At 47.6% G+C, this 24,651-nt stretch overlaps 1 protein-coding gene across 2 annotated transcripts in view; it reads left to right on the forward strand.

Annotated features, from left to right (window-relative positions):
• STX8 (syntaxin 8) overlaps window positions 1–24,651 on the forward strand; it is a 116,231-nt gene that overhangs the window by 16,168 nt on the left and 75,412 nt on the right. For both annotated transcript variants that reach the window (XR_011338747.1, XM_069872375.1), the window contains exons 5-6: window positions 49–173; window positions 1,573–1,665. Coding sequence is in view for 1 of the 2 variants with exons in the window: in XM_069872375.1 (XP_069728476.1) it covers window positions 49–173; window positions 1,573–1,665 (218 nt within the window). In the remaining variant the exon portion in view is untranslated. The remainder of the gene's footprint in view (window positions 1–48; window positions 174–1,572; window positions 1,666–24,651) is intronic.

Below are 24,651 nucleotides of genomic sequence, written 5' to 3' on the forward strand. Positions count from 1 at the left end.
ACAGTGAGTGCGTTTGTGTTGAGAATTATTTGTTGATGTTATTTTCAGGTCCAGCCTAATGACGGGAGGTGTCAAACGAGGTGTAACCAACCCATGGCTCTTGCAAGAATCCGAGGAAACCAGGGGACTTGGCTTTGATGATCTCAGGCAGCAGCAGCGCAGGATCATAGAAGGTATGAGAGTTTCTTTCATCAGCATCTGAGAGAAGCCCTCCTCAGAGAGTCACTGCAATAACCTGTGCCGGAGTTCTCTTATCTGGAGATATCAAACATCGTATTTGTGGGTGGTTGTTTTCCGTATTTGCAGGAGCAGCACGGTGCTTGCAGCATTCTTAGTGAGAAACATCTTAAATCAAGCTTTCAAAGGGCTTACTGGGCTTCCCTGATTTTGACCTTGGTTTTGGTTGGCCGTGGAGATCTCATTAATTGCACTGAGTAGTGTTGTTTCTGCTGCTCTTCAGGCTGAGGTGTGTTAGGTGTGTTATTGAGTTGGAACGAGGTTAGAATTAACTCGTCTAACATGGGACTTTAGAGTTTGGTCCTCACCATCCATAAGGAATCTCTGTCTTTGGAAGTGTTGGAAAGCTTCAGCCTGAGGCCATCGGGTGGTTCATGAAGTAATTTTATGCAACTTAAGTATTGGAAGTGGTCAAATGAAGTCAATCTTCAGATAAAGCCCACTTCAGTCTGCAAGTGAAGCAACATTTAGGGTATGGTTGAGGAGAGTGGTGTGAATTGGGATGGTCCAGGAGAAACCTCAAGCTCCAGTTATTGATTATGCCACAAGGATCCCTCGGGGAGGATGAAAGAGGTATTGGGGCCAAACCTCCATCCTGGTGAAGGGAAGAGGATTCTGCCATCCTGTATCATGCAGGTTTTGGCTCCTGGAATGCAGTCGGCTGCCAGTCTTGCTCCATGCAGCACCGCTGCTTTGCGGTTTATCTGACCACGGCCAGCATCTCCTCTTCTTCTACTTCTTGACAGCTTTGGGCAAGGAGAGTTGCCCAAGAGACTGTGTGATACCTGCAAACTGGGATAGCAGAGGGGATGAAGTAGCATCTGCAGAGCTGTGGGAGCACATCCGCTGTTCTGCCCCCTCTGTGTTCCTCTCTCTTGGGCTCTCTTCCATGCGCTCCGTATCATCATGCAGCTTTAAAAATCTATTGGAATTCTTTGGCGTTCACGTCACCTGTTTGTCTTTTATTCATGTGAAAAGTTTCTTGGAAAATTTAAAAAGGCTAATCAGGGATCTCGGTGCGTGCCAGAAAATCCCCTGCGTTTAGGATTGAGTAACCGCTAAATGTTGGATTCTTGGATTTTTTTGTGGGGGGAGGGAACCCTCAGCAAAATGCCCCAGTCAGAGCAGACAAATTAATTATCCATCATTCACATCATTTTAAGAACGCTGTTGCCTACGGATTCATTTTCACGTTCTATTGGAGTGTTTTTCTTAATACAGTTTAACTCCTTAAGCACAGGGTAGACCTTTTTCTTCATTTCTGCATCTTTTGTGGTACCCAGCCTGGCACAGCAGGCATTTGTTTCTTGTAACCTTGTGTATTTTTGTGTGCAGAGCAAGATGCTGGACTCGATGCTCTCTCTTCAATCATATCCCGGCAAAAGCAAATGGGGCGGGAGATCGGGAATGAGCTGGATGAACAGAATGGTAAGAGCAAGATTCATGGACACTCATTTTGCCTCACTTTTATCTCAGATTGTGATTTATTTTTTTGACTGCTTAGACACCTGCACTGCTTTCTGCCCACAATGTAACATGACAAAACTGGAAAGGTTTAGGTGTGATCTTTCCATTCCTGATGTTGTTTTATCATGTTTCACTACATATCCGGTGGTGCATGTACAATATAGAACACTTGGTGTATTTTTGTCAAGCCTGCCTGTTGAAAGAAAAGATTGGTGATTATACAAAGCACAACATTAATTTTTTACTCGATTTTTCAGCTTTATGACAATTTTTACGGTAAGCTTTTATTGTTCCTGGGTTTCACTTGACTTGTTTTATTCTGTGTCTTTCCTTATGAACCAAATGGAAAAGTTTTGAGGCAGTGATTACAGGAGCAGCATTGTGTTGTTTGCTACAGATGAGTTGAATTTTGAAGGTTTCATGACATGAAGTGTGGGATCAAATTGAGTGCAATGTTCTCGAAAGTAACAAGTGATAGGACAAGAGGGAATGGCCTCAAGTTGTGCCAGGGGAGGCATAGATTGGGTATTAGGAAAAATTTCTTCACTGGAAAGGTTCTCAGGCACTGGAAGAGCTGCTGAAGGAGGTGGTGGAGTCTTCATCCCTGGAGGTGTTTATAAGATGAGCAGGCGAGGTGCTCAGGGCTATAGTTTAGCAGTGGATAGGGATGGTTGGACTCAGTGATCACAAAGGTCTTTTCTAAGCAAGCGATTGTATGATTCTCTTTTCTTTAAAATGAGACAGGATCCAAATGGTGGAATTGCTCTCCTGTTAAATATGCTTTGTTACTCACTTAATTGATCATATGACATCAGCTGTCCCTAGGAGAGCTGATCCTCCAGTCTCTCTGACTTTTCCATTTCTGACGACATGGTAATAGTTCAATTAGGGCTCTGGAGCCCTGCCAGCCTGCTCCCTCACACAAAGATTCCAGCCATATGGTTTATCCTTGGGTTGGGTTGTACTTAACCACTGAGGAGGTAGTGTCCTTACTTGCTAATAAATGATATGCTTACATCGGCTTCTCCCTGGACCTGTGGTTTTCCCCCTTGTATTTCTCCACGCGCCTGCGCAAGGGGAGGTGGCTTCATGTTAACAGTCACCAGACCTGTTCAGGACCTCTGCTCCAGCTGAGAGTGGAGTAAGAGGATGGCTTTCTTATGTTTGTCTTGCATACATGGCTTGATCCTGGAGGGATATGCAATGCCTGGGATATGTCTTTGTTTATTAATCTTAAGGTGGTTAAGAAATGGTTTGCGCAGCTGGGAGAAGTGATGCTCAATGAAGGGGCTGGAGCACAAGCCTTATGAGAGGTGGCTGAGGGACCTGGGATTGTTTAGCGTGGAGAAAAGGAGACTGAGGGAGACCTCATCACTATCTACAACTGCCTGAAAGAGCTATGGTGGGTGGGTGTTGGTCGTGGGGTGGGTGTTGGTCTTTTCTCCCAGGACGAGAGGAAATGGCCTCAAGTTGCACCAGAGGAGTTTAGATTGGAGATTAGGAAAAAATGTCTTCACTGAAAGGATCTCAGCCAGGCCTGCAGAGGCTGCCTGGAGAGTCCCCATCCCTGGAGGTGTTTAAAAGATGGGCAAGCAAGGTGGTTTAGTAGTGGACAGGTATGGTTGGACTCAATCTCAAAGGTCTTTTCCAACCAAACGATTGTATGATTCAGTGCTCTTGTCACATTGTGATCCTCTGCCTTGTGCAAGGAAAGACATTTTTAATTAGAAACCTATGTTTCCCGAGTTTCTTCTATTAACCATTGTTTAAAAAGTCAGATTAAATGTTTTTTTTACTCTAAATGGAAAACAAGTGGGAAACTTGAGTGTGTTTACTAATTCTTTGTGAAACCTTGGTTTCTCATCAGGAAAATCCTTGGTCTGCATCCCATTTCCCTCTGTTGGGGGTAGGGAAGGTTCCTCAACTGCTTATGTTTTTGGGACCCCAAAGGTAGTGTGTATTGTACCATCGCATTTCTGCGTGACCAGGCCAGGCTTTCTCTAGCAATGAAGCCTCAAAACATCTGTGAGATTGGGAATGTGTTTAACCCTTGTTCTTACAAAGAATGCCTGTTCTGTTTGACTTGCTTTCCCACAGATTGCCGCGCAGCCTAGAGCAAAACTCTTAGTGGTCTCATGTGAGCTTTCTTCTGAGCTCCAGGCAACTCTCAAAAGGTGGAAACTCTCCCAAGTGCTCCAAATAAAAAGTGGTGAGGGTTACCTGTTGCTGCCTGTGGCCCAGATCATAGAATCATAGAATGGTTTGCACTGGAAGGGGCCATGAAGGTCATCTAGTCCAAGCCCCCTGCAGCGAGCTGGGGGATCTTCAACTTGATCAGTTTGCTCAGAGCCCCATCCAACCTGATCCTGGGGGAAGAGAAAACACCGTGTTGCCTCTGTATCTCGCTGTCCCAGAATCACAAGAATGAAACCTGCCAGCCATGCAGAGTGCGTCCTTCACAGATCTTGGAACAGTCTGGAGAAGGTGGGGAATAGTCTGGCTCTTGCAGGCGGATGACTGCATCACTTGCCACTTGGCTTCATCACTACTGAGCAAGTGAGACTCCCACATTTTCTCTGACTTTATGCAATTGTTTGTGGATACTGGGCAATATAGTCAGGCATTTCATTGCTACTGGCAAACTGGAAAAGTTCAAATCCCTAACAGTATTTTCCAGGGGCTACTATCCCTTTACACATTTTATACTATGCCCGGTACTTAACTACCTACAGACCCGTCTGGGCTCTGCCAGGCTTGTGTCACTGTTAGGTGAGCAGGTTGATGAGACCAGGCTGGATGGGGCTCTGAGCCCCCCGATGCAGTGGCAGGTGTCCCTGCCCATGGCAGGGGGTAGAACTGGATGGGCTTTAAGGTCCCTTCCAACCCAAACATTCTGTGATTTGATGATTCTGTGATAATTGCCCTGTGATTCCCCCTCATTCAGAAACTCTTTCCTTCCTACTGCTGAGTGAATGTGGCATCGTCTGTATTGTAGGGAGGCAGGGGAGAAATTCATCTTCATTAAGTGCTGTATCAATATTTCTTTTTATTTGTGTCAAATTTAACATCTAATTTCCCGTTTCAAGATTGACTTCCAGTTCCTTGACCTGCTTTGGCTGTTCCCATCTTGTGCAACTAATTAGGAGCCTTTAGCTTGTCTGGCGTTACAGTTAAATACAGCTTTATTCGGCGGTAGCTGCTGGTGCCTGATAGTTAATGAAACAGCCTCTAGGGAGCTGAGTAACTCACTTTTCTGACAACGTGTTCTTCGGCCCTGCCTGTCTCCTTCTCTGACCGTTCAGCTCTCTGGTCGGCTGAGATGTTTGCAATTCCCAGCTCTCTGAGGTGACTGGAGGCATTTTCCCTAGCGTGCCAGTTGGGGTAGCTGTGTGTTTGCAGATGCACAAGTGTTGGAGGCATCTGCATCGATTATGCAAAGTTTACTTCTCCAGTAGAGTTGGTAGGTGTGTATTCTTTTGTGTTTGTTACATCTCTGAAAAACGATTAACCTTGGCTTTTGGAAGGGTGGTTGCTAGGCAGTGTCTGTTTGCACCGCACTGGTGGGCTGACGGGCAGTGCTGCGAGTGAAGGTTGAGGTTTCTAAGAGGGCATCCTGTGAACAGGCCTGGCTGTGGCAGTCACTGTGCTCGCCAAGGAGTGGTTCTTCTCCTTGGCAAAGCCCGTCCAGTTGCACCCCCTGCCATGGGCAGGGACACCTCCCACCAGATCATGTTGCTCAAAACCCCATCCAACCTGGCCTTGAACCCCTCCAGGGATGGGGCAGCCACCACTGCTCTGGGCACCTTGGGCCAGGGCCTCTTCACTCTCACAGTAAGACATTTCTTCCCAAGTTTTCATCTCAGTCTCCCCTCTTGCAGCTCAAAACCGTTCTCCCTCCTCCTATCCCTGCACTCCCTGATCAGGAGCCCCTCCCCAGCTTTCCTGGAGCCCCTTTCAGTACTGGAAGCTGCCCTGAGGTCTCCCCAGGGCCTTCTCTTCTCCAGGCTAAGGTCTCCCTGGAAAAGGAGAGGTTTATGCAATCTCTTTATTTTTTCATGGATACAGGGGATATGGTTGGACATGTTTGATTCCCCACTGATCGTAAAGCAGCCTGGGCTCTGATGGCGGTGGCTGCTCTGCAGACATCTGCCCGGAGTCCCATCATTTGGTTTCATTACAACGCATCCAAGTTCTAATTGGAGGCTCATGTTGTTCTTTACTCAGATTTTCATTATAGCTCAGTCCTTGACATTTCACGGCTCTGTGCAAAGCCGAGGGTCCTTTCCAAACCCCCTCAGCCCAGCGTTTTGCACTGATGAGCAAAGTTGAAGCAGGGTACCAGGAGACGTTGTGTTTTTCCAGCCTTGGGAGTCTGCTAGCAGTGGGAGAGATGGGGGATTAGCAGAAGAATTTTCCCATCATTAATTCCAAATTTGGCCTAGAAAATGTTCTGTAATCCTTTCATCTGTTACATAAAAATAAATAAAAAGAAAAAATGGTGTAAATGGCTTCTGGCTCCGGGGATGAGGCAATCTGATCTAGCGCAATAACTTCGGAAGAATGCTTGCAGGAATTGAGTGCTGTTTGTTTTACCCTGATACAGACGGTGTTTGCTCTTTCTGGCATGTTTGATGGAATATTGGACTCTTGGTGACGGGTAGCAGCTATCGGTGTCTTGCAAAATTGGTAGTTTGGCACTTTTACCATGTTGCTCTCCATTTGCTATTTACTGTCAAGGATGGAGTCTTTGGCTTCTCCTTGAAAACCTATGTCAGAGCATAAATATGTTCATAAATGGACAAGCTGCAAAACCAGATCACTGTTTACTTGATAAAATCATGGAATGGTTTGGATTGGAAGGGACCTCAAAGCCCATCCAGTTCCGACTTCCTGCCATGGGCAGGGACACCTCCCGCTGGATCAGGGGCTCCAAGCCCCATCCAACCTGGCCTTGAACACCTCCAGGGATGGGGCAGCCACCCCTGCTCTGGGCAACCTGGGCCAGGGCCTCCCCACCCTCACAGGAGAATATTTCTTCCTAAGATCGCATCTCAATCTCCACTCTTTCAGCTCGAAACTGTTCCCCCTCATCCTGTCCCTGCGCTCCCTGAACAAAAGCCCTTCTTCAGCTTCCCTGGAGCCTCTTTCAGTCCTGGAAGCTGCTCTAAGGTCTCCCCGGAGCCTTCTCTTCTCCAGGCTGAAGAACCCAAACTCTCTCAACCTGTCCTTGTGTGGGAGGTGCTCCAGCCCTCGGATCATCTCCGTGGCCTCTTCTGGACTCACTCAAGAGAGTGCTGTGCACAGAATGAATATCCACCATGTTCTTAGTCAAACTGGTTAATTTGAAACTATCTATCATAATGATGCTTTAAATACATGGTTTCATGACATTATTAACTTATGTTAATGAAGTTTTGATAACCATCCAAAAATTGAAACATTATTTACATGTTTGCATGTATCTTATTATATTAATAATGTGTATTATTTATTAGTACCTTTGCAAATAAAGGTCACAGTGTCACCTCTGGTCACAGACCTCTGAGGTGGATTCGTACCAGCCTTTCATTTGGTTCAGTTCCAAGGGCAAAGCCCACAACTTTCCTAGTACACAGATTTTGACTCACTTCCATCAAAATGCGATTCAGAGGCTCCACTCAAAACTGGAGCCCTGTTCTACTGTTGCTGTGTGCGCGCAGAGGAGCGTTCTTGTGAAATCAAAGGGGGAGCAAGTGTTCCAGATGATGCAGAGACTTGTTGAGATGGCATCAGGAGTTACGGTGCCGTAGGGATGCAATTCACCTCTCCCAGGGCAGTGTCCAACCACAAGCCCATCGCTCCTGCTGTGCGGGTATGTACAGTGAAATGCTTTTCCCAAAGATTGTTTTACATGGCTGTTGCAAGTCAAAAAAGGAACCCTGAATTCGTTTCACATTTCTATTTACCGAGAACCTTTTTGCTCTAAGAGAAACTAATTAGCATCCTGCATGTAATGTGTTTGAGTTCTGAGACTCAACCCACCGCGGCCGTGACTGTGATACCTCATTGTTAGGGTTCATTTGTAAATAAGAAATGATGAAAGATTAAACTTTATATTTAGAAAAAAAATTCATCGTCTTGTCTAAACGTTATGCTTTTTCATCCTATAGAGTTACAGTCCTGCACCCTTCGAACCCCTTCTGAGGTGGCTCTGGTCGCTGGGGTTTGAAGGTTTTCGCCATTCCTTGGGAAAGGCTGAGTGTGAGTAGGTTCAGGTTTTCTAAAAACTTCTACAGAGAAGCGTATGTTTTCAGTATTCTGATGTAAAATAACTGTCCATAGCCTGACTGAACTCATACAATGCAGATAGGTTTGCATTTTGTTTCCTGAGCTTCTTGTATGGAGTAGAAATTGCTTTGGTTTTATTTGGGAAACGTTCTGTCTTCATTGCATGTGGCTAAGTTGGAGTAAACCTTTCTTAGGGGAAAAATTAACACCTGTGTAAAACCACTGCTTTTTGACATCAGGGAGCTAAGCTGGGGAGGGGCTCTTGATCAGGGGGTGCAGGGATAGGATGACGGGGAACAGTTTTCAGCTGAAAGATTGAGATGAGATCTTAGGGAAAAATGCGTTGCTGTGAGGGTGGGGAGGCCCTGGCCCAGGTTGCCCAGAGCAGGGGTGGCTGCCCCATCCCTGGAAGTGTTCAAGGCCAGGTTGGATGGGGCTTGGAGCCCCTGATCCAGTGGGAGGTGTCCTGGCCCATGGCAGGGGGTGGGACTGGATGGGCTTTGAGGTCCCTTCCAACCCAGACCATTCTGTGATTCTGTGATTCTGCCCAGTGCAGTACCTACTCTGAATGTGAGGGATGCCACAATTGAAGTTCAGTGGCATTTCTCACCTGTATTTCAAGGCTTGAAACAGTTGCACCTTGTTTTCTGCAGGTCCTGCCTCATTGTGTGCACAGGATTTGATCCCTGCTGGGGCTGAATTGATCCTGCATGGTGACAAGAACTATTTTTGAGGGCTCTGCCTCATTTCTTCAGGTGGAAGAAAATGTTTAGTGAGTGATGTAGGGGGTTTAAGAAACTATCTGTGCTTCTACCCAGGAGCTCTGTGTGATAGTGGTTAACCCATTGTGACCAGGATTCTTCAGAAGTGATTCTCTTCCGTGTGTGATTTCTTTCCCTTCGATTCCCTACCTGGCATTGTAGGCTCTGGTTTGCAGAAGTTTTGAACATTGCCACTTAACAGAAATTGATGTGGGCAGTGGTCTGGGCGTGATGAATCATGGAATGGTTTGTGTTGAAAGGGGTCAGTAAAGATCATCTAGTCCATCCCCCATGAAGTACTGGAGAATATAGAGTCGTTCAGGTTGAATCATTCAGGTTTAAGATGGTTGAGTCCAACCATGAACCTAACACTGCCAAGTCCACCACTAAACCCTGTCCTTGAAATGTATGAAAATATATGAAATACTGTGTGGAAGGAGAGATAACGCGTAATTTTATGTAGCCTTTTAAAAAGAGGTGCGAGCCTTCTTTTACTGGGCATCCAAAACAGACCTTAACTATTAATTATCTTATTTTTCGTTCTCGGTTGGGGATGGTAGTGTTCTGTCTCTCAAGGAGACTGTCAAAGTCAAACCAAGCTCATGTTTACTGTCAGGAAGGTCTGGGAGGAAGTCCTAACTCTTCCAGACAGAGCTGGACATGTGTGCAGTCCATAAGGAATGCAGCCTTGTGCTGGATGATGAGGACAAACCAGAATATTTCATATCTGGGAGCCCTGCCTGTGCTGCTTGCTGGAGGAGCCGTGTAATGACAACCAAGGCTGCACTGAATTTGCTTTGGGTTGAAAAAATGTGCACAAAATAATATTATTTATAGCATTTCCTAACATTTTAAGTTCATTACTTTGCTGCTTCAGTGTTTCCAGCGTTTGTTATCTGTAAAATTTCCTGGTATTCTTAAAAAGAAAGCTGTTAGCCCAGGGAAGCCTCTGCAGAACGGATCTGTCTCCAAGCCTGTGTCAGCCGCCGGATGAGAACACCTACAGAGAGACCTCTGCAACCTGGGCTGACAGTGTAATTTTACCAGTGTTGGATGATGTGGAGCAGCAGGAAAGAGGTGTGAGATGTCTTGCCTGTGGGCTTCACGGCTGGTTGCTGACAGCAGAGGTAAGAATAAGGAGTGAGCGTCTTTGTGCTGCCTTTCAGGCTCTGGTGGGATGGGTTTCTAGAGTCAAACCCTGGTACAGCAAAAGTATTGATGAGATGACAAGTCTACCGTGGCTCTCGTGTCAGTCCTTGTAAAGAATCCTCTCTTTATGGAGGAGCTTTATCAGTAGGAAAAAAGAATTTGGTGTCATTTTGACTTAAGAATGGTTTCTGGCTGTCTCACAAGACTTTCTTGTAAGTAGTCTATGGAAGCATGGATTCAAATGAATAATCTTCAGTAGCTGTGGCATTGATTGGATAATTACACTCAGAAATTAGCAATTGGCTTTTCATATTTGGAATAGAAAGATATCTTGAGCTGAAGGTCTGTCTGATCTTGAAATGAAGATGTGTCTGCTTGTCTTCAGCTTTTTTGTTAAGGACATGGGTGATGAAGTTCCCCATGTGCTTACTCAACTCCTGTGTAATATGAAGGTGGGAAAGCCTGCAGCTACAGCGGGAGTGATGCTAGAACACCTCCAAACGGCCTGGAGAAACTAGAGTGGGATTCGGTCAGGCTGCCTGCAGAGGAAGACTCTGCTGTAGTGTTTAATCAGATTAAAGATGACTATAGGGCATAGAGTCACCTCTTAAATATGAACAGATAGTGCAGTGTTGTGGAAAAGGCTCTGTACAAGCCAGTGGTGTTTGGAGAATGTGTGATCCTGTCTGACACTTGGCACTGTGGAGGGGACAGCGTATGAGTTGGGCCAGAACTCTTCAAGATAACGTGTTCCAGTGGGAATGTGAAAGCATAGGTTGAAATGGTGGGGAGTGACTCGCCAGGGAGGATGAACCACTGGGGTAGTGGGGTTTAACAAAGAGAATGCTGAGATGGAAATGAAAGGGTCTTGAAAAATGAAACCAGCTGGTTTGAGAGGGGAGGGACGGGAGTTTCAGTAATGGGACTGAGTTGAGGTCAAAAGCAGCAGGAAGAGCCTTCCAGTGGCGAAGTGGCCCGTGCCGGGAGGCTGGGCAGGCCCTGTCATGGATGTCCTTAAGAACGTGTGTTGTTCCTGACAGTTTGAGCTGAATTAGAGCAGGAGGTGGAGTAGCCAATGCTTTATTCTCTGTTGTGCCCCTCTTTAGCTTTCTTACCTATCTTATACAACTTGGATTCCTTCAGACTTCTCATTCCACTGCTTTTATCAAGTTGTTCTTTAATCTCCCCTTCTGACTGTCTAATCCTCGCTTTTGAAATCACCCATCAGCATTCCAGCGTTCTTGCTCAACTGTTTCTCCTTCTGGCACCTTTTCCACCTCCCTCTAAGTTCCGTTTGCCTTGATGTGAGAGCGTTGGGGTGCTGCAGCTCCTGAGGCCACTGCCCAGCCGCAACATGGAGAAACCAGCATTGTTCTGAAATGGCCGAGATATTTTGGCTGAAACTTTAATATTTTTCCTTTTTGAAATTCACCTGGAAGCAGACATCCAAAACGAGAGGCTTGAGCCTGAGCAGTTAAAACTTTTCATCATTTTAGGCAACTGAAAATAGGGCCTTCTCCTGGGAGAGGCAACAAATGGCCTCAGTAGCGGGCCATGCTCCAGGCCTGTGTGTTTTTGTTACGCTCTGTGTACGCATGGTCCTGGGAGATGATGCTTTCTTGTTTAGTATTTTTTACAGTTTGAAGCAGCGCTTCCAGAAACAGATAAACCAGCATGGCACAGCCTGGATGAGGATGAAAGCATCGCCCTTCTGAAATGGGCCCAGGCTCCTGTGTCCTTGCACACACACTCACACACACACTCACACACACAATGCCTCTCCCTGGCCCCTTGGCACAGTCAGCGTTTTTCCTTCAATAGTTCAAGCCGTAAAATAACTGCTCACCATTTGTCTTCTCAATTATGTGGATTTTTCCACAGTTAGTCAGGCCCTACCTCACCCACACCGCGGTGGGGAGGGGGAGCTGTCTGCCTTCAGCTGTCTTCACTGTGATCACAAACACTGGAGGAATTACCTTGGAGGAAAATGAAGTTCTGACTGGTTTTGAGCGTTTCAGGATTTCTTGATAAGAATTATGATCCTAAACATCTTGTTTGTCAAGTCTCTTCTGCAGTTTTCTAGCAGGGCTCGCACATTGCTCCGGTAGGGATATAAGCCTCAAAAGAGAGTTTGTTCCCATCTGCTCTTCAGCCGTTTGATTTAAACTGTTTAAAAAGAAAACAAAACCGAGCTGGAATTGTAGATATTTCAACACTCTGATGATTTTTTTCCGTGTTAATTTAGCTTTTCCCCCCTGTTCAAAAATCTCAAATTATTTGAGACCATAGCAAGGGGTTTTATTTTCCCAGCTCGCTTTCCTGCTTGCTCAGGGCGGCTGTCGTGCATTGTAAAAAAGCAGGAAGACACAGACTCGGTCTGTTCTCCTTTCCAGCCCCTTGGTAAATTGTATACCTGCCTGGGAGCAGCTGGAATGAAATATCCTGACCTCACAGCCACTGCTTGCAGGACATAAATTGTCCCATGCAGAAGAGCCTTTGCTGTTCTTTGTGATCTAGGAAACTGCAACCGCTGTGTTTCTTTATAGGTTGGTTTATTTTACCCTCGTAGATAATCCCAGGGAATGATACCTGGCTCATTCTCCTCAAGTAGCATCGCTCGCTTTCCGGCTGAATCAGGGGTGGTTTTAATTGTGTGTTAGAGCCAGGGTCCCAAATGCTTTCTCGCTGGCTCCCCAAGCTGGTGTTTGGTGGGGATGTGGCTTCCTCAGTGTTTTCAAATATTGCTGTCTCTGGGCAATATTTTGCTCACGAATTGTTAAGCACCACTTACACTAAAAATAATGTTTTATTTTTAAATACTTGCTATTTGTGGCAGTGAAATGCAGCTTGGGAGTTTAAAGGGCTCTGCCTTCAGTGCTTCCTCTGTCCTCTCTGCTTTTCAGAGGAACTTTTGAGGATTCCTGAGCCAGGGTTGTGGTTTTGTGTCCCATCTGAGGTGAACCTGTTTTTAGGTGTCCGTGCTTACGGCAAGGAAATTGCAATCTTTAAGGTCCCTTCCAACCTAAAGCGTTTCATGATTCTTTGATTTCTGAAAAAGTAGGTGACTGCTGTGTTCCGCATTGCTGAATAACTCGCTCACCCCAGCATTGCTGGAAAGAAGGTGATATGCAGGCTTAAAAGAAAGTCACGCTTGGTAGGAACCAGGTGCTCCTGTGTCACGGTGATTTTGGTGAGGAAACTGCTGGATGCTGAATAGGATTTAATAGATTTCCCAGAAAACTTGTAGGGTTGAAACGTGACCGGTTACAACACAGAAGAGAATAAAACCCCATGTTTATGGGCATGTTATTCTCGGGAGGTATTGCTGGAATCTGAAGAGTGCTTTGAACTGGAATTTATTCACCACTGTGCGGGTTGATGAGTGCAATCTTATGGATTCTCCTGGATTTCCCATTTCCTCTGAGAGTGTTTCCAACTTATTTCTCCTCCTGGCTTTGCATGGAGAAACTGTACTCGCTGTTGCTCTTCTAGAAACTAAATAGAATATGTTACATCTCTGATGCTTATACTCGTAGACTCATGGAATGGTTTGGGTTGGAAGGGACCTCAAAGCCCATCCAGTTCCAACCCCTGCCATGGGCAGGGACACCTCCCACTGGATCAGGGGGCTCAAAGCTCCATCCAGCCTGGCCTTGAACACCTCCAGGGCAGCCACAACTTCTCTGGGCCAAGGCCTCCCCACCCTCACAGAAAAACATTTCTTCTTAAGATCTCATCTTAATCTCCCCTCTTGCAGCTCAAAATCATTCTTCCTCGTCCTGTCCCTGCACTTCCTGATCAAAAGCCCCTCCCCAGTTTTCCTGGAGCCCCTTTCAGTCCTGGAAGCTGCTTTAAGGTCTCCCTGGAGCCTTCTCTTCTCCAGGCTGAACATCCCCAACTTTTTCAGCTTGTCCTCATATGGGAGGTGCTCCGGCCCTTGGGTCATCTCCATGGCCTCCTCTAGACTTGCTCCAACAGCCGTTCCTGTGCTGAGGACTCCAGAACTGGACGCAGGGCTCCATGAGCTGCCCAAGGACCCATCCAACCTGGCCTTAAACACCTCTGGGGATGGGGCAGCCACAACTTCCCTGGGCAACCTGTTCCAGTGTCTCACCACTCATGGTGAAGAAATTCTTACTAATGACCAGTCCAAATCTGCCCCTCTCCAGTTTATACCTGGTCCCCGTCGTCCTGTCACCATAGCCTTTATGAATAGTCCCTCTCCAACTGTCTTGTAACCCCTTCAGGTACTGAAAGGTCGCTGTAAGATCTCCCCTGAGCCTTCTCTTCTCCAGGCTGAACAAACCCAACTCTCTCAGCCTGTCCTCATAGAGAAGGTGATCTAGCCCTTGGATCATTTTATAGCCTTCCTCTGGACCCATTTCAACAGCTCCATCTCCTTCTTACATTGAGGATTCCAGATCTGGACACAACACTCCAGATGAGTTCTCACAAGAGAGAAATAGAGGGGCAGAATCACCTCCCTCGACCTGCTGGCCACGCTGCTTTGGATGCAGCCCAGGATGTGGTTGGCCTGGGCTACAAGTGCAGATTGGTGGCTCACGTTGAGCTTCTCATTGACCAGCACCCCGAAGTCCTTCTCTGCAGAGCAGCTTTGAATCACCCATTGTGTACTGAAAACAGGGATTGCCCTGACCCATGGGCAGGGCCTTGCACTTGCCCCTGTTGAACCTCATGAGGTTCTCACAGCCCCACTTCTCCAGCCTGTCCAGGTCCCTCTGGATGACATCCCGTCCTTCTGATGTGGCAGCTACACCACTCAGCTTGGCGTCATCTGCAAACTTGCTGAGGGTGCACTCAATCTCACTGTCAGTATCATTGATGAAGATATTAAACAGCACCGGTCCCAGTACGGACCTCTGACGGACACCACTTGTCACGGATCTCCATCTGGACTTTGAGCCATTGACCACTACTCTTTGAATACGACCATCCAAGCAGTTTCTTATCCACTGTACCGTCCACCCATCAAATCCATATCTCTCCAATTTAGAGAGAAGGATGTTGTGGGGGACTATGTCAAAGGCTTTACAGAGGTCTAGATAGATCACACCTGTTGGTTTACCTGTGTCCACTGCTACGGTTACCCCATCACAGAAAGCCACTAAGTTGGTCATACAGGATTTGCCCCTGGTGAAACCATGCTGGCTGCTATGTGCTTTAGCAGAGCTTCTAGGAGGATCTGTTCCATGATCATCCCAGGCACAGAGGTGAGGCTGACAGGTCAGTAGTTCTCAGGGTTGTCTTTTCTGCCCTTTTTAAATATAGGCACAATGTCACCAGAGACTTCTCCCGATTGCCATGACTTTTGAAATATCATGGAGAGTGGCTTGGCAACCACATTGGCCAATTCCCTCTGGACTCTTGGGATGCATCTCATCAGGTCCCATAGACTTATATATGTTCTGGTTCCTTAGCTGGTCATGAACCTGATCCTCCTCTACAGTGGGAGGAGGTTTACCCCCTTGGTCACCATTTTGCTGTTGCATGATCCAGGAGAGGTGAGGAGAGGAGTTATCACTGAAAACTGAGGCAAAAACGTTGTTAAGTACCTCAGCTTTCTCCTTGTCTGTTGATACGTGATCACCATTCCCAAACATCAGTGGGCATACGTTCTCTTTGACCTTCCTCTTCTGATTGATGTACCTGTAGAAGCCCTTCTTGTTAGTCTTTACTTCCCTTACCAAGTTTAGCTCCAGCTGCACCTAGGTCTTCCGGACCTCATCCCTCCACATCCGGGCAGTGTCCCAATACACGTCCCAGGTTTTCTGTCCCTGCTTGCACTGCCTGTGCAGTTCCTTTTCCTCTTATGTTTAACCAGCAGGTCTCAGCTCAGCCACGCTGGTCTCTTCCCTTCCCTGCCTGACTTCCTACATGCAGGGACTGAATGCTCTTGCGCTTTATGGAAAGTATCCTTGAATATTTGCCAGCTCTGGTCCACTCTCTTGTCTTGGGGGACTGTGTCCCAGGAGAGCCTACTGAGCAATTCCTTGAAGAGCTGGAAGTCTGCTTTCCTGAAATTTAGTGTCCTGACTATACTCCTCACCTGTCCCATATCCCTGCAGACCTTGAACTCCACCAGTGTGTGATCACTGCAGCCCAGGCTGCCTCCGATCCTAATACCACTATGAGATTGCTTGTATTGGTGACCATAAGGTCCAGTATTGCACCTCCTCGGGTGGGCGTCTCTATCAGCTGGACTAAGAAGTTCTCTTCAATGCGCTCCATAAGTCTCCTGGATTGCCTACAGCTTGCCATGCTACTTTTCCAGCATATGTTGGGGTGGTTGGAATCCCCAAGTAGGATGAGAGCTTGTGAGTGTGAAGCCTCCTGTAGCTGGAGGAAGACTTCATTGGTTGGTTCTCCTTGATCGGGTGGCTTGTAGTATACACCAACCGCAAGGTTCTCATTGGTTTTTCAGTCCTTAATTTTGACCCACAAGCTCTCAACCTGTTCGTGGCTACTCTTCAATGACAGCTCTTCACATTCTATCCCTTTCCTGAGATAGAGGGCAATGCCTCCACCCCTCCTTCCCGGTCTGTCCCTTCTGAACAGCTTGTAGCCGTCGATAGCCACACTTCAGTCATGGGATTTGTCCCACCACGTTTCTGTGATGGCAACTAGATCATAGCTTTCTAGTAGCACGGTGGCTTCCAGCTCCCCCTGTTTGTTACCCAAGCTTAATGCATTAGTGTAAAGGCGCTTCAGATGTGTGGCTGGTTGCATCAATTTCCCAGTGGACCCTTTATTACCTACAAGGTGTTTTAGAGAATTGTCCTCCTTAACACCTGACCCCTGCCACCCGTCTTCCAACCGCTTGTTAAAGGCTAGCTTGATGTTCTCCCCCTCCCCCTTCACATCTAGTTTAAAGCCCTATCTACAAGCCCTGCAAGCTCCTGGGCAAAGACCCTCCTTCCCCTCTGAGAAAGGTGGCTCCCATCTGAAGCCTGTAGTCCTGGTGCTGTGTAGGCCATCCCATTATCAAAACCCCCGAAGTTATTGTGGTGACCTTGCTTCTTTCGTGTTCCAGCTTGTTCTTTTCGTGCCTTGTAGACAGTGTGAAAAGGAGTTTGGATACAGAGGTCTGGAGCTGAGGTGAGGCAGTAGAGCAGGATATGCTGTCAGTTATCAGAGCACAGATTTGGAGTTGGAGAGGAGCTGAGCTCAGGTCAACCTTTCCTGTAGCCTTCAGGTAGAAGTGGTGTAGAGTGATGTAGATGTACGTGGGAAGCACGTGCAATGCCAGGTGGGAGCCTGGATGGATGTGATGAGGATGCTGATGCCATCAGTCCTGTCCATATGGGTGCTGAGGCTGCTCCAGCCTCACTCTTACTGGGCAGTCCTGAAACACAGATCTATTTGTGGCATCTGTGTCAAAAACTGATGAACCCTGGCGCATTTATCGATTGCCAGGCAGTACCAGTTCTTTGTTGTTCTGTTTCTGCTGAGAACAGAGAAATCGTTGATTGCCCCATCCCTGGAGGTGTTCATGGCCAGGTTGGGTGGGACTTGGAGCAACCTGATCTGGTGGGAAGTGTCCCTGCCCATGGCAGGGGGTTGGAACGGGGCAGACTTTAAGGTCCTTTGCAACCCAAACCATTCCATGATTATGCATGTACTGTGAAAAACACTCTGCTGTGCTGTCTGACTTCAGTCCTCGTTATTGCCCCACTGAGCTCTGGATGTGGACATGATCTCATCGTTGCCCCGGTGAACTGCTGTTGTTACACATCAAGAGCTGGAATGGTCTTGCAGCGTGACAGTAGGACAGGTCTTGGACATGAGAGCTGACGACGATTCCTCTGCACTCCCAACAAAGTTTTGTAAGAAGGGAGTAAATCACACGTTTGATAAAGGAGGCCATGCTGTGAGCTGGCTGGCGTCAGAGCGCCGGGCACTATCAGATGTGTCTTTTGGCTGTGTGGATCACATTGTTCTGAAATCACTCCAGTGGTGTTTGATCTCAAAATTTTGTTGGAAATTTTGTTATAGAACCAAGTTTTGCTGAAAAATTCTTGTTTGAGTCCAGCATCTTTAGTCTGAAACATCTGAGCCTGGTGGACGTTTTCCAAGCTCAGGGCAGGAATTCAGGGGATGCCTTTTGTGTATAAAAAAGCGATGAATTTGGCCCTGGGATAGTGAGGCCATGGTGTTGTCAGCTCGGAGGCAAGGATGTCTGAAGATTGAGCTGGGGACTGGAGACTCGAGGGTTCCCCATGGCTGCTCAGCTGAACCTGCTGCATGCAATCCAGAAATGCTGAAAGGAATATTGGTTTCAAATACAGCCTGCCGTGTCCTGGGCTGCATCCACAGCAATGGGACCAGCAGTGGGAGAGAGGGATTCTGCCCCTCTGCTCTGCAGTGCCTGCTGGTGCTGTGGCATTCATCAGGAATGAGTCACAGAACCACTGAATCATTGAGGTTGGAAAAGAGCTCTAAGCTCATCCAGTCCAACCATGAGCTCGACCCCACCGTGCCTGCTAAACCACATCCCCAGGTTCCACAGGTATGTTTTTTGAACCCCTCCAGGGATGGGGACTCCCCCGCTGCCCTGGGCAGCCTCTGCCAGGGCTTCACCACTCTGTCTGTAAAGAAACTTCTCCTAATATCCAATCTAAGTCTCCCCTGGCACAACTTGAGGCTATTTCATCTCATCCTTATCACTTCTTAATTGGGAGAAGAGACTAACACCTGCCTTGCTACAGCCTCCTTTCAGGCAGCTGCAGAGAGAATGAGCTGTGAGCTGGGACAGTATCACAAGGAGGGATGATTCCAGGCTGAGGGAGCTGGGATGGTGCCCTGGGCAAACTTGAGGACTGGGTTGGCACCTCTTAGTTTTGCTATTCCTTGCCTCTGGAAGTCCCACATCCCAACTGAATGTCTTACTGACGCAGCTTTGCTTGCAGTTAGGAAGTAGCTCTGTTACCTGCTGATATTTTGGGATATCAACATTTTCTGTATTCCTGTGTTGTCCCGTTGCTATGTAACAGGGTGTGGGTATCACATCACTGTAATTGGGTTTGCAACCAATGTTTGTAGATAACGTGGGGTTCTGCCAAAGAAAATTAGCAGTGTGAATTGAACTCTGAGGTGGCCTTCTGAAACATGATGTTTTAAATGAATAGCAAATCAGATAAGCTGGGAGGAAAGCTTCCTTCTGGTCAAGCTTAGAACATAGACTATTTTTTATAATGGGAGCTATCACATAAAGAGATGAGGCTCAACATGAGCTGGCAATGTGTGCATGTAGCCCAGAAAGCCAACCGTGTCCTGGGCTGCATTGGAAGTGGGACCAGCAGGGCCAGGGAGGGGATTCTGCCCCTCTGCTCTGCTCTGGTGAGATCCCCCCTGGAGCCCTGTGTCCAGTTCTGGAGTCCTCAACACAGGAAGGACATGGAGCTGTTGGAGCCAGAGGAGGCCATGGAGACGATCCAAGGACTGGAGCACCTCCTGTATGAGGACAGGCTGAGAGAGTTAGTGTTGTTCAGCCTGGAGAAGAGAAGGCTCTGGGGAGACCTTGCAGCGGCTTCCAGTCCTGAAAGGGGCTCCAGGAAAGCTGGGGAGGGGCTATGGATGAGAGAGTGCAGGGGTAGGATGAGGGGGAACAGCTTTGAGCTAAATGAGAGAGGGAGCTGCAGCGCTGGTTAAACTATTGTGACTTCACTTCGTATGGAAAAACTCTATTTGATGCTTTGGTGCAGTGGTAACTATGATAATTTTGCTTACGGGTAATATGAGTGTTGTGTTTTCAGTGAAAGGAAATTGAGTTTCATAGCTGGAGACCACAGGGCTTTTGTAAGGGTAGGTCTGGAGGTTTGGATGTGAAATCAGGGTGTTCTTCCTGTTTGTTACTGGGCTTCGTCCCCAGTGTTTGTGCTCACTCTTAAAGGCTGACTGTTCAGTAGCGTTGAGCGTGGAGGAGGAGGCAAAACACCTACATTAGAGGTTCTTCACATCTGGCTGTTGTCCTCACTGACAGTGACTTTTACTAAATGACTTGTAGTAACCTCTTGTTCTTCCCGGGTTCATTGTCATTCCGGAGCCTTGTCTAATCCTTCCTCTTCTGATCTCTTGTCTGCTTGCTGAAACTTGTTTCCAAAGTTTTCTTGTGCTCACCAGAAATGGAGACAACAGGTTTCACCTGGTCATTAGTTTTTCATCCTGAGTGCTGTCCTGCTTCCTGGCAGAGCAGGCTGGGTGATTGTAGGGTCTTTCCTTGGCATCCGTGTGTTGGGATCAGAGCCTGCTGATGTGTGGACGTGGCAGAACTGAGGTGGTGGGTGGCTGGGAGGTGCAGGGTAACATCTGTTAGGAGAAGCGGTCTGATGCTGCCTGTTCAATCTTGGCACGTGGCAAGGAGAAGCCTTCTGGGACTTGTTGAACAACCTTCGAGGCTCGCTGTGCCTCTCAGGCGCTCCTGCCAGAAAACAAGCTCATCCCTCACAATGGAGTCGTGTGTGATGGGGCAAAGAGGCTGACACATCTGAATTGAGGACCAGTTCCACCTTCCCTTAAACCCTGAAACAGCTTTTCCCTTCCAGGCAAAGAAAGGAATCCAGTGTATTTAGTCAACTTTTGCACTGACCTGTGTCAGCGCTCAGGACAGAATACCTTGTGATCTGTCTCCCCACACTGCAGTGAGATGTTGAAGAGGAATGTTCCTGTTTTGCTTCCTAGCGTTAGGGAACTCTCTGAAATGGAAATAACCCCCAAAGCTGCTGCATGCTTCCTCACTGGCTCTGAATCGAACTGGAATTCATGGTGGAAAAGAATGGTGAGGGAGGTTTTGTTAGGTGTTGGAAGGTTGCACCCCTCAGAAGCAAGCACAGATCAGAAACATAGTAATCAGGGCTGATTTAAATGAAGTCTTATTGTTGTATTGTAAGCGTAAGACAAATTCCTCATTGCTTTCTGTTGCTTGTCAATGAGAGCAGAGCCCAGTGCCCACCTCACCATAACCCCCTTTCCAGGAGCTGCAGAGAGCAGTGAGGTCTCCCCTCAGCCTCCTGTCCTCCAGACCAAACCGCCCCAGGTCCTTCAGCTGCTCCCATTACCCCTGGGCTCCAGCCCCTTCCCCAGCTCCGTTCCCCTTCTCTAGACGTGCTCCAGCCCCTCAATGTCTTTCTTGGAGTGAGGGACCCAAACCCAAACCCATTTGTTCTGCTTCACACTGTTTCACATTGCTAATAGCCTGAGTGAGATCATTTAGGATGTGGGGGGAGTTTTTCCAATTTAATATGTTTTACAGGTGGTTATGATTATTTTTTATCATAAAAATCTTTTATGTATTTGATATGAAAGGGAATTGAAGGAGGATCAACGTTCCTGTCTACACAGGGGAAATACAGGTCGTACCTGGCCATACATTAGATATGAGGTAGTAAGTATTTGCTGGCTGCTGGACTGAAGATGCTCGGCTGGTCTGCAGGACTCGGGGACTCTTGATCTATTTGAGCATGTCATAGAATCATAGAATAGTTTGGGTTGGAAGGGACCTTAAAGATTGTCTAGTTCCAACCCCTCTGCCATGAGCAGTGACATGTCCCACTAGATCAGGCTGCCTGAGGCCCCATCCAGCCTGGTCTTGAACACCTCCAGGGATGGGGCAGCCACAGCTTCCCTGGGCAACCGGTGCCAGTGCCTCCCCCCTCTCATAGTGAAGAAATTCTTCCTTAAGTCTTGTCTAAGACAGGAGACCTTGTTGGAATGAAGATGGAGGGGAGTGTGTGGACCTCAGGAACTATGTGTTCTGGCTTCTTGTCCAACTCATTAATGTTGTCCACGCTGTTAAATTTTGACAGCTGAGCAGTTTATCCTCTGAAGTTGGTAGGAAGATTAAGAAAACCACTCTCATTTCAGAGTTGCCAGGAGGCTTTTTAAGGAATATGTTTTAAATGAGTTTCCCAATACAGTGTTTAAAGAAAATTGAAGGGGAAAACCAGTCTTAACAGGGATTAAACAAAGGGGGAGGGGGGATATTAAAAGCAGCTGATGTTGTCTGCCTAAAGACACCAAATGTACTAACGTCACCAAAACACAAACGCAGCAGAAAGGCCTTTAGTTGCGGGCAACAAACATTTCATAAAGCCACTGGCACTGTCAACTTCAGCAAGAGGTTTGGTTTGTGGAGGGGAGAACTTGCCAATAGTTGTCGCTAATGGTTATTGTATGGAAATGAGCTCCAGGCGCTGCAGAGCTCTGGTCCTGTCCGGCTGTCCTTGATAGCTTCGGTCATTCATTGCTGCTCCGCTGAAGTGCCCGTCAGGCCCTCTGGGGGTTCTGGATCAAAGCGGTGGGGGAAAACACAGAAACTTCCAATGTTGGCTTTGCTCAGGAGATGCTCAGGTAGTTAGAATCATAGAATCATAGAATGGTTTGAGTTGGAGGGGACCTCAAAGCCCATCCAGTTCTACTCACCTGCCATAGGCAGGGACACCTCCCACTGGATCAGGGGCTCCAAGCCGCATCCAACCTGGCCTTGAACCCCTCCAGGGATGGGGCAGCCACCACTGCTCTGGGCAACCTGTTCCAGTGCCTCCCCATCCTCGTTGTGAAGAATTTCCTCCTTATGTCTAGTCTAAATTTTCCTTTCTCCAGTTTAAAGCCATTCTCCCTACTCCTGTCACTATGTGCCTTTGTAAAAAGTCCCTCCCCAGCTTCCTCCGTTGCTGGCAGTGGCTGAAATGCATTGATGTTATTTCCAAGGTGCTTTTCAAGGATGGGCTCAGCACGTGGTTGCAGGTTGGATAATCCTGCAGTCCCGTGCCTGCTGCTTCTCCTGCCCGAAGCTGAAAACTCATTAGCTGCTAAAACTAATGGCCTAAAGCCGTCACGAGTGCCGTAGGGGTCACTAGTGCATCAGGCTACTTTCTTGGTTCATCCCACAGAGGGGTGGGTGCTCTTGTTCTTGTACTCCCGAGCTAAAATCCTTGTTCAAAGCCAGAGGAATGAGGTGGGAGTCAGGCTGACGATTGCTGCGAGTGTGCGGTAACTCCTGTATGGTGAACAGGGTTTCAGAGGGGTGAACAAATCCAGTGCTCGCTGATGCTGTTCACATGTAGTCTGCTTTTTTGATCTGTTTTAAGGATTGGGAGACTCCCTTCTTCTGGAAAAAAAAGGTGGAGGAGTGAGGGAAGAGAAATCCAACAATTTAATACATTTCCATGTTGCTGTGTGTCTTTCCCCACATCCTAAACATGAAAAATATCAGAGAGTTTCCTTTTGGCCCTGAGAGAAGAAAAAAGGAGCCTCCAGCTGGAATTCATGAGATGTCGTTGAACAAACAAGCAGTGTCAAGGGTTTGTGGTGATCTCGCTGGAGCAGAAGTGGAGTGCTGAGAGTGAACAGCCGCTTCATGCACACTTAAACTGTCCTGAACTGCTACCCTCCCCAATAATTCCTCATCTTCTCCATGTGGGAGAGAAGCACAGAATAAACCGTTTAAAGAGCAGAGGTAAAAATCAGAAGGTATATTTTACCCCTCGTAAAAAGAAGGCATCACTTTCTTCCTGCTTTGAATGTTGCCCAAAGTGATGCATTTATGTCATTTCTGAGGTGCTTTTTAAGCACGGGCTCAGCAAGTGTCTGCAGGTTGGATGATCCTGCAGGCCTGTGCCCGGCAGGGATGCTGTTCCAGAGGAATGTGTTGTTCCCCTCCTAGACTTCTCCTTAAAACGATTGCCCAACTGTTTAAAAACAAATCTGTAGGGGAGGAGAAGATGAAAATTCCTTCCCGCCCACATTGCTGTGTGGCTGAGGAGCCTCAGCAGGTTGAGCAAATCCTGGTACTTGGCCATCAAGAGTCTGTCTCCTCCCGTCTTACCCTGGGTCTCCATCCCAGCGATGGGAAGCACCCAGTGCACCTCAGGTAGGTTTTGCAAGGCACTGGGTGAAGCTTTGCCATGGCTGTAATGCTCAGATCTCTCTCTAGCACTGTGGTTCAGCTCCCCTAGAAGCAAGACTCAGGTCTCTTGATCCTCTTGCTCCTGAAAATGGCCCTGAGCGTTGTATTTCTCCCTTAAGTTTTCTTTACGGTTGCCACCTGTGAATTCCTGTCTGATGACAAAAAGCAAGCAAGCAGATGAGGGAAGGACTAATGCTCTGCTTCCGTGGCTTCTCATTTGAACCACTCTCAGCTGAGCATGACTCTACTGGTGAGGAACAGGAGTTGTTGACCAAGAGTTGCACAGTCGTTCCTGCCCCTTTCAGCAGGGACACCGAGCACTGGGTGGTTGTGCCTTGCGTTTCCTTCAAGCAGACATCCTGAGGCTGTTTCTGTACTTGGCTTGGCCCTCTCGTGCTGAGGTTGCCAAGGACAGTGTTCAAGCCCTGTTTTGCTCTACTTGGTGTGCTCATAGCCCTGTTTCTCTTGAGTTTATCTGGTTTATTTTAGTTATCTCCCTGTGTGTACTTCCTTTTCTCAGTAATCGAGAGGGAAGTTGGTATCTTAATTTTCACTGGGAATGAGTTTCCCTCTTGGCATATGTGTGGCTGGTGGCAATAAACTGTGAGTATGTGATCGTGAAAGCTGGGGAGGGGCTCTTGACCAGGGAGTGCAGCAATAGGATGAGGGGAATGGTTTTTAGCTGAAAGAGGGGAGATTGAGATGAGATCTTCAGAAGAAATGTTTTGCTGTGAGGGTAAGAAGGCCCACACTGCCCAGAGCAGTGGTGGCTGCCCCATCCCTGGAGTGGTTCCAGGCCAGGCTGGATGGGGCTTAGAGCCCCTGATCCAGTGGGAGGTGTCCCTG

The sequence above is a fragment of the Phaenicophaeus curvirostris genome, chromosome 19 (assembly GCF_032191515.1).
Source record: "Phaenicophaeus curvirostris isolate KB17595 chromosome 19, BPBGC_Pcur_1.0, whole genome shotgun sequence".
Classification (NCBI taxonomy): domain Eukaryota; kingdom Metazoa; phylum Chordata; class Aves; order Cuculiformes; family Cuculidae; genus Phaenicophaeus; species Phaenicophaeus curvirostris.